The sequence below is a fragment of the Phragmites australis genome, chromosome 9 (assembly GCF_958298935.1).
Source record: "Phragmites australis chromosome 9, lpPhrAust1.1, whole genome shotgun sequence".
Taxonomy (NCBI): domain Eukaryota; kingdom Viridiplantae; phylum Streptophyta; class Magnoliopsida; order Poales; family Poaceae; genus Phragmites; species Phragmites australis.
In genome coordinates, this window is record NC_084929.1 from 36318428 (window position 1) to 36335759 (window position 17332).

At 42.2% G+C, this 17332-nt stretch overlaps 1 protein-coding gene and 1 pseudogene across 1 annotated transcript; one reads left to right on the forward strand and one right to left on the reverse strand.

Moving 5' to 3' along the window:
- Nucleotides 1-4967: 4967 nt before the first annotated feature.
- LOC133929563 (uncharacterized) lies at nucleotides 4968-8794 on the forward strand. The gene is made up of 4 exons (XM_062376370.1): nucleotides 4968-5625; nucleotides 7008-7526; nucleotides 8149-8310; nucleotides 8411-8794. Exons 1-4 carry the CDS (start codon nucleotides 5413-5415, stop codon nucleotides 8504-8506), a joined length of 990 nt encoding a protein of 329 aa, XP_062232354.1. The 5' UTR covers nucleotides 4968-5412; the 3' UTR covers nucleotides 8507-8794.
- A 462-nt stretch (nucleotides 8795-9256) lies between these two features.
- On the reverse strand, nucleotides 9257-13760 carry LOC133929566 (nucleoside diphosphate kinase IV, chloroplastic/mitochondrial-like; annotated as a pseudogene).
- Nucleotides 13761-17332: the final 3572 nt, after the last annotated feature.

A 17332-nucleotide genomic window follows, 5' to 3' on the forward strand; every position in this document is an offset into this window, starting at 1 on the left:
CTCATCTAAAAGGAAATATTCATAGAAATTTATTTATGACGAGAACGAAAACCGTAAAGGAGAATCGTTGGAACGCTAAAAATACTCGTTTGAGAATAGTCAAAGCGTGACGCTCACGCAAGTTCCCAAACTGGTCCTCGGAGTGGATTGATAAGTCTGGTTAAAGATTTTGTTGTTACTCTCCTTCTAGGTTTCCAAGAACCTAGGATTATGAGAGATGGTGGCCCAGTGAATAGTGTGTTCTAGAATATTGCCAGGCAGGCAAAAAGCTTAGATTTAGGCTTTGGAAAATCGTGTCGATAGAGCCAAGGAACTGAGGCTTGTATGCCAAAGCTGTTGTGTAGTCGCTGTGTTGTGAATTTCCAAGTTATGCTATGTTGAGCGTCGCGTTGTAAGTGAATGATGGCTCGTAGCAAGGACGAAGAAGAGGTGTACAAAATATGCAAAGAAGTGGGCCGTTATCCCTAGGCCCACAACCAAGTCGCAATCCAAGTATTGTTTCTGATGGCTTGGCTCAAAGTGCGACGTTTAACTTTGGATGCTTGAAAGACCTTTGACGCAATGTCCTTTGGTTGTTTGCCTTGATGCCATGCTGAGTGCCAAAATGAGACTTTTCTTTCGTTGCCGACAGTTATTTTTGTGCAAGCTGCAAAGAAAAGTCTATCGGTGCCATAGCACGGGACGGGATGTCCGACCTGATCCAATAATTCTTGTGTTCAGCTACCCATTGTTGCCATAGCCATCAGAGACCAAGTGAGGTTGATTAGATGGATTCTGTTGGCGTGCACCATATATGGATGTACCAACATGTCCTCCTCTCCTATTTAGGCATGCTCATTCTCATTGCCCAACCATACGATTTTCACAAATTTAAACGCATGTGCATGCATATATGCTTATTATATTTCTCAAAAAATTAGAAGGAAAACGCACCCGTTAATTAGTTGCCAATAAATTATAACACAGTCGCGCGTAAACACTCAATGTTTTGGGCAACAATACTCGATAGAAAATTAACTCAATGGTGAACAGTGAGTGATAGATGACCTATATATGACTTCACTAAAGCCTCTCATACCAAAAGAAGGAAAAAGCTATTTTATCAAGTGGTTTGTGTTATACTCCACAGTGGTAGCCAATCCAAACCAGAAGAGAAGGTGAGAGAGAGAGAGACGTTGACAGAGAGAAAACCCTTGCCGGTGAAGAAAGAATTTCTCGTTAGCCCACAAAAAAGGTCTAGTGCCACAACACGAAAAGGGTGTCTCTGGCTCTCCACTTGTAGGAAACTGGGTGCATCATTTCTTTCTTTCTTTAATTCTCCTCTTTATGGCATATGGAGAGCACCAACCGTAGTAGCAACTTGTGCATCAAATTTGCACTTGTTTATTTCTGGGGTGATATGCATGCATGCGTGCATGCTTGGTGCAACTTTCACAAGGTAAGGAGATGCCACCGCTCTATAACACTATAATTAGCTAGCTATCACCAGCAGCACTTCATTCCCAAAACAGCTAATGCCTGAGATACTACAAGCTGTTACTGGTCCGGCCATATATCCATCCACTCATAATTTCATTTCAAAATAATTCATAAGCTAGAGACCTAGGCACGTAAGAGTATATATATAATACTCCTACTCCCTTTAAACAAAAACACATGACGTTTTGGATTCTTTGATCACTATTTTCTTTTAGGATATATGTATATAATCCAATAAATTTATGGGATTATAAAAGAATTTTTCAAGATAAATATGCACATATGATTTATATGTTTCCAAACTAAACATTTTAAAAGTTATTGAAGGTCAAAATTTTAAAAGCTTGGCCAGGTATTATGCAAAATATCAAGTATTGATGAATGATATGAGGGAGCATAATTAAATATATAGAAGGAACGGCATGTGTGCGGGCCCATTGTTGGTGTGAGCGTGACCGGGCATCAACACCATCAGGTGTAAGTATGAAAACGAGGCCATGAGCAATCCATGACGGACAATTCACAAGTTGGGAGTGGACAAGCAAACGGTCCTTTTTTGCGCAGAATTTGATCGATGTGAGACAATGAGAAATTCCCACTGCCTCGATAGAGTTTGGAGCTAGCTGTAAGAAAGAGAAAGATTCCCATTTCCCACTCATGACTACTAGCTTCGTTCATCTCCTTCCCTCCTCACCCCTGCAGCAGCAGCACCCAGGCCTTCCTTCGCCTTTCCATCCAACTCTTGTCATTCGCTGCCAAGGAGGAGAATCCATCAGCATCCTCCTCCAAGACAAGCTGCACAGCACAATCATGAGCAAGTGATGGATAGTTAGATTCATAGATCGAGTCTATCTCTAGCTACTGACTAGCTATTGACCCAACCTAACTAAAGAACACAACGTGATCGACTATATATGAGCCATGCATGAGGCCTTGCTGATTCCATCGAGCTGATAGGAGAGGAGTACTCCATTTAATTTAATTTGTTTATTGCTTCTTGCTCACCCCATTTAGTAAGGGAAAGCACATCTATACTCAGTCCTTTTTCCTGGCCACAAGATGGAGGATAGCTAGGAAGACATGCACCATCTTATTGGCTCCCTTTTCAGTGTTGGGAATCTCAACAAATTGTAAGGTGTGATGTTCCAAGTACTTAGCTTTTTTTTTCTCCCTCTGAACATGTGTACTTTAATTTGGACTCCCTGTCGTCTGTCTCTCGTGCATCTATCGCCATTTGCAAGAGAAGCTGTGTTGCAAAGCCAACAGAACCGAACAATCGATCGACATCAGGCTACCTAGCTGGCTGGCGCGCAAGAATCCGGTGTGCCGGTCGACATTAGCATTAGCTAGGCTCACGGCTGCCGAGAAAGAGGAACCCTGGCGCACAAGATCAATTCCATCAGCTTTAGCTACATACTAGATCACAAAGTAAATTATTGTATATAATGTAACACTAGTAGGAATGATTGAAAAAACTACATACATGGCTATAAAGTTGAAAACTGCTACTTAAAAATTTTATCACGAGTTTTGTAACTCAGATTGATGAAACTTATGTGCACGACTGACTTTTAGATGCAACAGTACATCTCTTAAATTTTTTTAGACAAATTAGAGAAGATTAATTTTCGACTAAAAACTTCAGATGTCCTGTCGAAAGTGTTTAAAGCTTTTTTTTTTCAAGAAAGGTACATTTATAAGCACATGCATTTTTTTTTTCAAATACGCCTCTTCATTAGCTTCGAAAATAGAGGAAAAACATCGAAATCTAACTCCGTGTGCAAAAGTTATGATTATTTTACCGAATATTGCATAGATTGGTAATCTCAAATTTATATCTTTTTCATACGGACATCGCATGGATTGGTAATCTCAAATTTATATCTTTTTCATACGGAGTTGGATGGAAACAAATTTTATATAAAATTGTTGCACTCGACGAGATGTACAACTTTGTAATTGACAATATTTTCATTCGAAGCTAAACATCCATATAATTGTGTAAAGATTTGAGCAGTAAATGTTAAAATAATAAATTACAACATAACTATCAGGTAAAACTATAAGATGAGATGACAAAGAAGCTTTGCGCGAGAGATGAGGTTATAGGTTCGACTCCTATAAATTACTCGGACATGTAATTTGCTATATACGGTAAAATAACTCTACAAAAGCTGCGAGAATCCGTGACAAATCAAAAAAGCTACAGGCGTTCCTCGAGTGCACTACCGGGTAGTATCACTACCACTTACCTACGCTACTACCCGTTTTTTAACCAGCGGTGATAAACTTTTCCGTGGTAATGCGGATATTAGTACAAGCAAGCCGTTGGTTGCCAATCATGCTTTATTTTAATATATCTCTAGTCATTTCGACCATTGTGACATGTTATTTTGGCCAACAAAATGATGATAGTCTTAGACAATATATATACTGTACATTCATTCCTATAAAGTAGTCTAACCAAAAGCTATATATCGGATGACTTGTTCCAACATGCATGCATCTACTAGTAGTGCTGGCTACAACTAATTGGATTGGTATCACATACATACCTATTAATCTGTTTCCTACAACTTGCAAGGATGAAGCTTAATTAATTTGTTTGGGATCACAGTTTTGTTTGTCCAACAAAATGAGCAAATGAAATCACTTAGTGTTCACCTGACTGTGCAGTTGATATGAATTCGGTCGGTTTTTATCAATTGGTATATGCATGATTGCATGTAGTAATAGACTAGTAGTGTCTGGTGCTGATGATTGACGCTCGATCTGTTATTTATTTTATCTAGAATCTGTGTCTGCTGTGATTGGAAAGCCATACATAGCTCCTCGTGGTTTACCTTAATTTTGTTGGTTACTGATCAAGGGCTAGGAAGGAAGGAGGAGCACATGTCCTGTCTTCTTTATACATGGTACATGTAGAAAAAAGAAACACACCATGTAGTCTAGCAGATGATGATAGCGAGATGTTGATTAGCACTAAAAACTAAACAAACTCGACCGAGAGTGGCTTCAGTTGAAAGGGTGATTTCCATGATTAATTTGTACTTATTGATCGATGGTATGAAAATATCATCGGCGTCCCGTGTCCGCATCTGCTCTGCTCATGGCGGCTCAGTCCTGCCGTCCCTATCATCTGGTAGAGTTAATTGGTAATTCATTTCACGGGCATTTTTATCTGGTTCCAAAATCTCCCCAAGATCAGGACAACATCTGCCATATAATATCATGTAATCGTGCCAAATGGAGGAATTTGCAGTACGTGCTGCCATTTGCTTACTAATCGTATTATGCACACTGTTGTGTGGACTCATGGTAATGATCAGAATCACTTACTGAAAGGCGGTAACAAGTTCATTTCAGCCGCAGGTAAATTCAGGGAGGGAGGGAGCGAGGGGGAGGCGGCATCGCCATGGTGGTGGTGGTTGGGGGACTGGCCGACTGGGAGGCCGGGCAAAGCAGTCAGCCTTGGCATGGCATGCGTCACTCACTGCTCGCTCGCGACTGCAACACTTTTGTCACTCTTCTTCCTCTTCCTCGCCTTCCAAGGCAAGGCCTGGCTTGCTATAAAGCGGCCATAAACCCCACGGCCGAGCGGACGCCGCCTCCACTCCACTCCACTCCACTCCTCTCCTCTCCTCTCCTCGGTTCGGAGTCTACTTTGATGCTCGGCATGCTGCTGCTTCTCCTGCTCCTGCTCCGATAGTGGTAGTGGTAGTGGTAGTGGTACTGGTACTGGTACTGGTACTGTTAGAGTGGGGCGGCTCCCTCCTCCCTGGCTAGCTACTGATCTAGACGACTCTAGTGCGCGCGCAACAACGCCGAGCCCATCCCAGCGAGGTAAAGACACACAGCAGTCACCAACCGCTCCAAGACAAGATCGACCGAGAAGTGAGATCTCACCCACAGCACAACAAGAGAAAGCCCGCCATGTATGCCGACGCCGGCTTCGGCTTCGCCGCCGCCTACTCTCCGGCCCCGCTCCTCTCTTCTTCACAGCCCCCACCCCTCGACTTCTCCTTCCCCTCCGCGCTACCCGCCCCTCCTCTGCTCTCCGACGCCTGCATCTCCATCTACATGGACGACAACTACGCCGCCATGCCGCTCATCGCCGACACGTCGGAGATCACCGCCGCCCACCTGGTGAGCTACTTCTTCATTGTGATTTCCGCTTGCAATCTGACATTTGTTTCTTGGATTGGGCCCCATCCTCCCCTCTGATTGAAAACCCTCCAAGTTTTCCGGTCCCTTTTGTTTAATGCAATTTCCAAAGGCTTCGAGGAGGAATTTCTGTTCAATTGCCGCCGTCTCCAGAAAAAAAAACTCGCTTTTTTCCTTCTTTCTTTTTAACTGTTTTCCCGCCCCCACTTTGATATAGGTAGCTCGTCGAGGCGAATCAAATTTCTTAGTAACAGATTTCTCTTCTTCTTGCAACTCATTTACCATCATCACCACAGGTTTAACTTTTTCAGACAAATTAAAGATGACTGCTGCTGCCCCCCTGCTACATAAAAAATTGGCACTGCCCAGTAGATGGTCACCTAATCGAAACTCCAGCTTAACAAATAAACAATCTTGTGAGCTGTACACCCTGTCCGATCGACGATGGAAGAGTGAGATTTTTCTGATGACTGATGCTGCAGCCTTTATACTTGACCAAATTACAACACTACTTGCTGCTGGCGTCTGTCTTCAAATGCTCTGCTTCCTAACTGCTAATGTCACTTGTGGTTTATTTATTGCGTCAAATAGGTAAATTTGGAACTGATTTTATACTCATGCCCATCTTATTTTCATTTCAAATGATATATGTAAGAGGCACATCCACAATTCTGAATAAGAATCGGTCATGTTGGCTGCAACTTTTCATGTTCCTTGCTTTCTGTTTTGAATCTTCTCATTCACATCTTTCTAGTCACACAAAGGCCACACGGGTTGAGATATTTAGTGTACTTTGCTGCTCAGGGAGCAGAGAGCCAAGGGATCAAATTAGGTTCAGTTTTTGGCCAGGATTTATGATGCTATCTCTTCTGAGATGCTGATCAAGTGCCCGCTGCCCGCCAGTATCCGCTCGGGGAGCATGATAGGGACTTGTAAGTTGACATGTGCATGAACAGAACAGCTAACCACTTGCAAATATGGCTTTTACACGTCCACCCCCTCAACAAGAGTTGTCTATTACTCTAACTTCACACCCTGGCCCTTGAGACCAATTTTTTATATACTGAATTGCGCTAGACTGTTCAGCAGATGAATACAAACAAAACATCGGCAGTGGTGATCCATTGTACCCACCACAAAATATATCCTTATTGGCTGGCCTACAGATAGCATTTTAGCAAGAAAATTTCGACGCTTCTGTTTGTCCTACTACCATTTTAGTTAGACATATATACTGCCTGATTCTTACGAATTTGTCCGGTTTCAATCATATATGGACCCCCTAGGCACGGTTTCAAAGCCTGGTATTACTATGAGGTATTTAGTAGATTGGAAATTGTTCTCATCTCTATTTTTTTGAACAGGGAAACATGGTGCATCCATCCTTGGTATCAGAATATGACCTTGGAGGAGAAGGGGACCTGTTCAAAGCTCCAGAACCCATCATCCAGGAATGGTTGCTTAGCCTTGATCCAGTTGCAGCTGCCATTTCAATGATGTCTGGTAGCGAAAGTGCAATGGATGAAACTATCGAGACTGCAGGCATTGGCACCATTCAAAATGGTCCTCTTCTAAGTGAAGTGTTATATGAGTGCGAGAAGGAACTCATGGAGAAATCTGCAATCGAAGAGACAATTTCTGAACTGCTAGATGTTAAGATTCCCATGCTGCAAGTCGAAGATATACAGGTCGAACTCCCGACCATGGACAAAGAGAAATCATCCATTCCTGAATGCTCACTCCAGAAAAGTGTTAGTTCTGGATGCCTGAACTCATCAGATTGGATCAGTGGACCTGTCAGGCCAAACTTTCTGGACTTCCAAGAGCTGGACTTTGAGGCAGCATTTGGGTTGAGGAGAACTTACAGTGAAGGAGACATTCAGGTTTCATAAGTAGCTCCTTTTCTCTTGTACTATACAAATAAGGAATTATATTTTTTTGAAGACTCAAATATGGAATTATTATGAGGAAAAGAAAGCACTGACACCATAAAGCTTTTTTTAAAACACAGCTTCTGAGAATAGAATCGGTGAGGTAGAAACCAAAACCAAAAGCATTGCTTTTTCCCTTGCATCGGGCATGCTTACAGCGTTGCTTTGCTTAAAGGCCGTTAAAGCTGTGACACCAATTTCACATGTTACTATTTCTGCTCAAAGCAAACTTTTTCTTAGTGATTTGGTCATTACTTTAACTGATCCAAGACAAACCTATTCTGCACAGTATTCTGTTTTCTTGGAAGCTACTTTTGTGTGCAAGCTATTAGTATTCCAGATCCATCAGTTATCGCGATTCTATGATCAAGAAATGTGCAAATAGAAAATATGTTAGATGCTCATGTGGCAAATTGCTTGGCATATATGTTAGCAAGGAGAATTTTTTTACTAGGTGCATGCATGCCAAACTGTGAACTATAACACTTATCCTGAATAGCTATTATAAAAGAGGGAACCATGCAAGCTCTACAGATTCTTGTAAGACTGGGCTTACGATTTTCACTTTTGACAGAGTCTTGGAGCCAACACCCCTCGACCAGCGAATGCAGCAAATGTTCAGACATCTTGTGAGAGGCTTGTGACCATCAGTGACCTGAAGACCGAAGAAAGACAGCAAAAGCTTTCGAGGTACAGAAAGAAGAAGATCAAGCGAGACTTTGGTAGGAAGATCAAGGTACAAGCCCGTAGCTCGCAATCTCTTTTCCTCAACGAAGAAATAAGAGTTTCTGGGCTTCTGAATGCAGGATAAGTGACAGAATGTTTTTGGTTTGCAGTATGCTTGCAGGAAAGCTCTAGCAGACAGCCAGCCAAGAGTGCGAGGGAGATTTGCCAAGATTGAAGAATGCGTCCTGCTGAAGCCAAGGAAGTAGATGGCAAAGTGGCAAAGCTTGCAAGGAATCCACTCGAGGGCTTGACGGAGCTTCGGCTTCTGGAGATCAAGGTGCACTGCACCACCTTCGGCGACGGAGGTGGAGAGGCACTGTGTTGCCCGTCGGAATTAATTTAGTTGTTGAACCAATCTCCTCCCTCCGGGCTGCATTCTATTTCCCCTGCCCTGTGTAATAATATCGTTCGCCGCGAGGGAGTGAAGAGCTGAAGTCTCCTGTACAAAGGCTTGAAGATGACAATAAAATTCAGCTCCCTTCTTGTTTGGCATGTATCATATCTACCTGCTATCAGCATTGCACTCTTCTAACCATCATCAAGTTTCAGTGCCTATTGCCTTCACATGTGGAACCAGGTCCAGGCTAACAGCTCATTTTCTAACCATCATCGAGTTTCAAGATTGCAGTCTTGTGTTGATGGCTGTCACAGAACCCAACTCGACCCATCGAGGGGAGGGTACGTATATAGAAAGAGCTTGGAATCATGATCACCATTCTATTTGTTTGTTCTAGTCTCACCACAAGGTCCAATCCCATAGCTCCAGAAAGCATCTCGTACTCACACACCCAAAAATGAAAGGACAGAAAAATAGACACTCAGCCATCATGATGATAGGGATTTGGAGAATAGATCCAAGGAAACATCTGCATCGCCATCTTGGATCACATGGCCAAAGATGATAGTTTGATTAGAACAGCACGATTACTCAGTGAACGCTCTACATTTGAAGGTACATTTCCTCGTAGTGCCTTATTGCACTAGATGGTCACGATCGAACTCGAAAGTGACGGTCACGACTTTATTATTACATCTTGCCTTGGTCTATCCTATCGGCAGTTATGGGAAGGGAGAGGAAAAGAAAAACAAAATGATTCACCGGTTAAGGTTAATTCACCCCGTAGATCCACGTCTCCGCGTTGCTGGTGCAAGAGACCAGCTCCCTGGTTTCAAACCAGAGAGCAATCTTAGCCTTGCCGTCTCCAGGCCATCACTTCCATGAATGACGTTTCTGATGTTCAAGTGATGGAACGTGAGTACAAAGGAATCCTAACTTCTAAGTGCGAATGATGATATCAAAGAAATACAGAATTGAGTTCTCTTTGTGACTGTGCAGCTAGAAACGAAAATGGAAGCTGAGTAGTATAGCGCATCAAATCCTATTTCCAGCTTCCTAATCTACGGGTAAGCAGCGATGAAAAGGTATTCTGATGATTAGATGCATGGGTGCATACCTGTAACGCCCCGGCGACCAAAACAAATTTGGAAGGTCACTTAGACCAACCTACATATCTGCTGAAAGGTAAAGGAAAATTTTAGCAGCACCTCATCTGAAAGTGGAGGTATAACAGACAACAACAATCCAAACAAAACAGATATAGAATATCATACTAGCAATATAAAGATCCTAGCAAATGAGGTACATGCCTCGACCATACAATTTAACCACCACAGACTCACTATATACATTACAGGACAAAAGACAATATATGCAAGACATCAAGTTTAGCCCAAGAGAGAAGGTGAACGTGCAGACGACGTGTAGCTACCCATCCCGCAAGCGATTGACACCTCAAAAAGAACCTGGAAAGAAAGCATGGCTGAGATTCAAAAATCTCAGCAAGTGAATGGTACTTAAAAAAAGCTATTTAGCCACAGTTGAATATGCAAACATTTATAAATAGAAACTAGTAGTGAAACAGACTGCCAACATTAGAAGAAACAACTATGACTAAGCAAGTCCAACGGTAACATTAATCATTTTAACATTCGGTTGATATATATATATATATATAAATACAAGCCAACTAAAGGAAATAAAATCTTGATGCGAATAACTCATTGAATTTCATAAGAATACATAACCATGCACATGACATGCTCTCCTCATCCTTACCCCTCCTCAGGTAACGTAAGGGTGTGCACTGTACCCCTCCTCGGGTAACATACGGTGCTGTACCGGTATGGTCGCGGCCAGAAGACGACGACAAACTTCCAATGCATGAGATGTATATGTATGACGTGCTTCAAGCATAACCAACAACATAACTCCCAGAATATGCTTGAGACTTCAAAAAAAAAAACATTACATAATACAATGAACAACTGCAGAATGGCATATCGTGCTTACTGCACTTCATAAATCAATAATCGAGTAAACTTCTGGAAAAATAAACAACATAGTAACCAGCTCATAATCAGTTATTCAGGTTAGATGAATGCATTGTAATTAAAAGAATATAGGCAACCCAATAATAGGTTAAAGCGTAGTCATTCGCTACATTCACTTGCTTTCACCGACGATGAAGCCGGGCACTAGTCGTGACGTGAGGTGGCACCACTTGAACAAACACACCATTAGCACAACGACGCTGCAACGACGAAGTAAAAGAGGACGCATGCTAATAAGCCAAAACCCAGCGTTCGACAACCGAAGGCTTCAAAAAGACATCTACCAACTAGCTTGCTAGACGCCAAGTAAGACCCCCCTGGCTCAGACAAAGAGCAAAAAATAAGCCACAACGTACGGCTAAACCTCGCCGGACACCGACCCCAAATAGCCAAAAGCACCTAAACCACTTACCCAAAAAGAACAACGCCCACGCCATCGGTACGCCTATAACGTGAACTACAACTTCCATTATAGACATACACTCGCGACCAACACCGGTTAGACCTCAAATTTAAATGACGCACTACTCATTAACTGGGCCAACAATACACTTAACCGATAACGCGGACCACTAAACTCAATCACCTACAAGCATCTAAGGACTACGGAGGAGTCACATTTGGAGCGGAACCGCAAACCGGCGAGAAAAAAACAGCGAACCCGCGGACGGCCTCCTCCTCCCTTCTTCTTTTCTTCTTTTCCTCTCCTTTCCTTCCTTCTTTCTTCTCTGGCCGACCGGCCAGCCGGCCCCCCTCCCTGCTCCTTCCTCCCCACCACGCCCCCTGCTCCCCTCCCTCCCCACAACCGACCGACCATGCTCCGGCCAGCAGCCGACGGCTGGGCGCGGCGGCGGCGGGAGGCAGCGGAGCGCGGCGACCGGGGGGGGGGGGCTCGGGATGGCTGCAGCGGCGGCCAGAGGCGGGCGAGTGGCTGGAGGCGGCGGCGGCTGCCCACGAAGCGTGGGCGGCGAGTGCGGGTGGGATCGGGTGGGAGCCGATCCCACCGAACCTTATCTTTTTTTTTAACCAACGGTCTAAATTTATTGGACTCATTACGAATTCACAAAGTGCCCAAACGCAACAGTAGATAGCAAAACGGATTCGTCTTGACGAGATCTACGCATCCACGGTCTCCGATCGTCCAACCGAGCAATGGTTTAAAAAATCACATTATTATTATTATGGGGTATTACAATACCTTCCTACAACGACGGCAAGATCACACCTGATGGTTCCTGGTTCAGATTTCTGTGGGTCTGTAGCACCAATTAGTTATCTTCCATTCTTGATAACACCCTCTCCTTCCCAAACCTACATAAACCTATATATCATTCACCGTTTACGCAGGCACAATTTCTGCAGAGACGAGGGATCCGCTTACCATAGCAAGTACAGGGCCAGAGCTGAGGAAGTCGCACAATCCATTGAAGAAAGGTCTTTCTTTCAGATCATGATAGTGCTTCTCGGCCAATTCTTTGGATGGAACGATCAGCTTGATGGCAACAAGCTTGTATCCTTTTCTCTTAAATCGGAACACGATCTCAGAAATCTGTTGCAAGATTGTTTCCTATTATTTATAAAAAAGAGATGCATCATAGCCCTGGAGGAAACAACCATTACCACCAACGTACAGAGACATGACTAAACAGAGAAATCGCGTGTGATGGGCTGAATAACTGAAATGGTTTACATGTCAGCCTACCTATACCTATATTTTTTTTAGATGATGAAAATATAACTTCTGTCATCTGCACTCTACATCAACAATCAGAATTCACATAGCTATTTTTTAAAAATAGTCACACAAATTTGCGTCCAAAAGGACTCAAACTTAAATAGTCTTAGCGTACATCATTAACCAACTGAACTAGGCTATTTAGATAATGAAAATACAACTTCTAGCCTCTGCACCAACAAGACATCAACGATGCACACACCACATAACCATTTTTTCGAAAATAACTACACAAATTCGTCAATTTTGGGTGGTCTAGTTATATATGCACACCCTTAATCAACTGAGCTAAGCTCTTTAGATGATGAAAGTACAATTTCTAGTCTCTGCACCAACAAGTCCAGGACGAACACAGCCATTTTTTGAAAATATGGCACACAAAGTCGCATCCAAGATGACTCAAATTTAGATGGTTTAAATAGATATCCACATTCTTAACCAATTGAGCTAGACTAAGTTCATAAACCTATAACTATATAGAAACTATAAAACCATTATCAATATTTTTGTTTCATAAACCAGGCATTATAGTGGACTAGAGGACCAAACTGTCGATACCACAGAATTCAGGAAAGGCCCAACCCATTTGGAAGAGGAAGAGTTAAATATATAGAAGACATACGGGGATTCTTTCTCTTTAAAAATGTTGGCCTTGTCCTAGGTCTATTGATTAATATGCATCCATATGGTAACCAGTATATGGATTAGTCCAGTTGTTAATGCGAACCTCTAGGTCGATCATGAGGACAAGATCGCTTCTCGCGAAATAAAAGTATGTCAACATGTCGAGTGTTGAAAGCAGCAATTGATTATTTATATGGCCAAGAACAGAGACAAGGCCTTAAAGTAGTGAAATCTGTGCCAATTGTGGTGGCATGGCACAAGCAGTATGGATCTAGTAGGTTATTAGGATCCAGAAATGCACAGAGAGGGAGGGTGTTGTTACTGTTACAAGTGGTACCGACCAGGCCTCTTTGGACGCCGTCAGGCTTGATGGCGATGAAGGTGCGCTCCATCGGTAACCACGGTACAGGAGAGGATGACAAAATAACATGACATTACTAGCAGGGAGCTCCGCCCAGTCAATTACTTGCTCTGACATATAGCATCGTCGTGCTGTTACGTAGTAATTGTTGAGAGGAAAGAAAGCATAAGTGATTAGGGGACCACACCTAAGAAAGAACGCACATGAGACGAAAATAAAAAAAAAGAGAAGCAGGGCAGGGGTTGGGTACCTCAGCAGCATGAGCCTCCTGGTCCTGGAGCATGTAAACTGAGGATGGATTTTTTTTTCTGACAAAGTAAGTTTTTATTGAACTCAGTCAATTACATTAAGTGATAAAATCGCACTGAAAATACTTCCGTTCTCTGTATAACCAAGATGCACACAAGCTAAAAGAAAAAAACACTAGTATAATTTAACAAAGGTGAAAGAGGGAGATGCTAAGGCGCTACGATCCTCCGACTAGGTCACCACCCATACACCTGGGTAAAACACTCACCACTCTCTCCAAATACTGACATGCAACTGTAACTATATCTCGAGAATCTGAATTCTGTAATATGGCCCAAGTATGGAGCCAGTGAGTACAAAGATAGATAATCTGCAAATAAGATGAAATATTTCTTTTATCAAGCACCATATCAAGTCTCTCTTAATGCCCGTAACTCAGTACTGAACATATATGATACACTATGAGGCCTAAAGAGTCCTGAAGTCGCTTGAATTATAGACCACACAGCGTGGGCAAAATAACATTCAAAGAAAAGATATTTAATTGTCTCTTCATGATGACAACAACAATATTTCATATTTCCTTACCAATTGTGTTTAGCCAGATTATCCTTTATCAAAACTACACCTTGGCGTAGGTACTAAAGGAAAATTTTAACATTGATAGGCACCTTTAGTTTCTAAAGGCGTTTATTAAGATTGGGAACATCACTATGTACTAAGGCAAGATAGTGAGATTTCACCGAGAACTACCTATTCGGGGTTAAGTTCCAGCGGAACTCATCTTGCTCATGCGTAAGGACATTCCACATAATTAATTTTGGCTCTGTAAGGTCCCTTCTAAAAGAAACATTTGGAGGAAAGGTTCAGAGGACTTCTGCCACAATATCATGTTTGTTCCTTACTATATTGTATAAGCATGGATACTGTTCTCGCAGAGGTGAATTTTCCAACCACTGGTCTTCCCAAAACCTGATCTGGGTGCCATCTTTGATAGTGAAAGTTACGAAGCGTAGAAAATCTTGCTTCACCTTCATAAGATAGGCCCAAAAATTTGAATCCCCTGCTTTTCATTGGACCTACGATAATGGTTTAGAACCTAGGTACTTAGTACGAATCATTTGTTGCTACATTCCATCAGCTGTGAGCAACTTAAAAAGCCATTCGCTGAATAAGACAATATTTTTAGTATCTAGATCCTGAATCCCTAAACCCCCTTGATCTCTGGGTTGGCACAAAATATTCCATTTAGTAAGGTGGTATTTTTTTTTCTTTTGATCATTGCTTTGTTAGTAGAACCTGGAGCAAAAATAATCAAGTTTTTTAAGCACCCCTTTGGTATAGCAAAGAAAGACATCATGTACATAGGCAGACTGCTAAGCACTGAATTTATCAATGTCAGTCGCCCACTAATTGATAGGTGTTTTCCTTTCCAACTACTGAGTCTATTCTCCAACCGCTTCTCGACCCCTTTCCAATCAACATTCCTCAACTTTCTATAATAAATTGGAATGCCTAATATCGCTACGGGAGTTTACTAGTACCACAACTGAAAAGCTTGGTGTATTGCTCAGCCATGGCTTAGGCGTCACCGAAGCAAAACAGTTCACTCTTATAAAAATTGATCTTAAGACCCGATAGTTACTCAAAAGTACAAAGCAATAGCTTTATATTGCGAGCTTTCTCAAGGTCATGATCCATAAAGAGTATCGTGTCATTAGAATATTGTAGAATAAAGATACCATCATCTATAAGATGGGGCACCACTCCACCTATTATCCTGTCTGCTTTGGCCCTTTTGATAAGAACAGCTAGCATGTCAGCTACAACACTGAACAACATCGGGGAAAGCGGGTCTCCCTACTGGAGTACCTTTTTGTTTGAAAGAAAGGTCCGACGTCATCATTCACTTTAATTTCTACACTACCCCCGAATGAAGGACTCAATCCAAGAGATCCACTTGGATGAGAATCCTTTCATCCGAAGAGTCTGTAGTAGAAAAGGCCATTTGACTTTATTATAGGCTTTTTCAAAGTCTACCTTAAAAATAACCTCACTCGATTTCTTTCTGTGCAATTCGTGAACTGTTTCATGTAAGATGATGACTCCCTCTATGATATTTTGCCCTCGCATGAACGCAGTTTGAGTTGGACTAACAGCATGGTCAGCAATGGAATTAATCCGATCTGTGGCCACCTTTATGAAGATCTTGAAGCTTACATTCAACAAACAAATAGGTCTATATTATTGGATCCAGTTTGCCTCTTTGATTTTCGGCAGTAGAGTTATCACCCAAAAATTAAGGCTAAATAAAAGTAGTTTGCCCACATATAATTCTTGGAATAAATTAGTCAAGTCAAACTTAATGACATCCCATAACTTTTGGTAAAATTATGCTAGAAATCCATCTAGGTCGGCTGCTTTATTGTGTTCCATATCAAACACAACATCTTGAACCTCCTTCTCCGAAAATGGAGCTGTGAGAAAATCATTCTACGCCTCTGAGATCTGAGGGACATCCTCTTTTCTGGACTCATCAAGTGAGAATGAATTGTCCTTAGGCGGCCCAAACAAAGACTCATAATAATTAGTAATATAGGCTTTTAGTGCGGTCTCGCCTTCGATTTTACCTTCCTCTTGATCTAGGCAAAAGATCTATTTCTTCCTATATTTTCTATTTGCAACCATCTGGAAGTACTTGGTGTTATTATCACCAAGTAAGACATCCGTCATCTTTGCCCTCTGGTACACCTTGAGTTCTTCTTCACGAAGAAGTCTCAGCAACCGATCTCTAGATTGAGTCAACTGCTCTCTCTCAACGTCGGTCAGATCACGTACCTCGGCGGCAATATCCAGTTCATCTATGGTGGACTGAAGGTTGCACTTTTCTTGTTTGTAAGTACCACTGGTGTGGGCTGCCCATCCCCTGAGATGTCTGTGCAAGACCCTCATCTTGTTATTCCAACGTTGGGTATGGTTACGTCCTTTTACCGGCTTATTCCAGATTTCCACCACCCGGTCATGAAAATCATCCTGAGTGAACCAGCGAAACTCTAATTTGAACTGCTTCCAGTTCCCTAGGAAGGCCGCTATTCTGGTATCTAGCAACAAGGGTGTGTGGTCCGAAACATCTCTATCCAGAGCGTGTACAGAGACTAATGGATATTTGGACTCCCATTCTGTAGTTGTTAGAAATCTATCTAACTTTTCAAAAGTTGGATTAGGAAGGGAATTTTCCCAAGTAAATTGTCAACCTGTTAGGTCAATTTCTCTAAGATCGAAGCCAACAATGACAACATTTAACAAAAAAGGCCAACAATCATTATATCTGTTATTATTCTTCTTGGTACTATTCCTCAAGATATTGAAATCCCCGCTAACCAGATTTGGTAAGTGATTATGCTGGCAGGCCCACACTAGCTCCGCTAGGAAGCTATATTTGAAATCGTCCCGCGCCGGACTGTAGACCGCCATAACAATCCATTTAAATTTATCTATCTTGTTGCTTAGATGTAATTTGACAAAAATTCCCCTTCCACAATTAGAGACAAATCTAAAGTGGATGCATTAATCCCGAGTAGTATGCCGCCAGACCTCCCGTGAGGAGGAAGGCAATGCGAAACAAAATCAGCGCCACCTGAAAGGCGAGCCTGATTCGTTCTTGACAAGTCA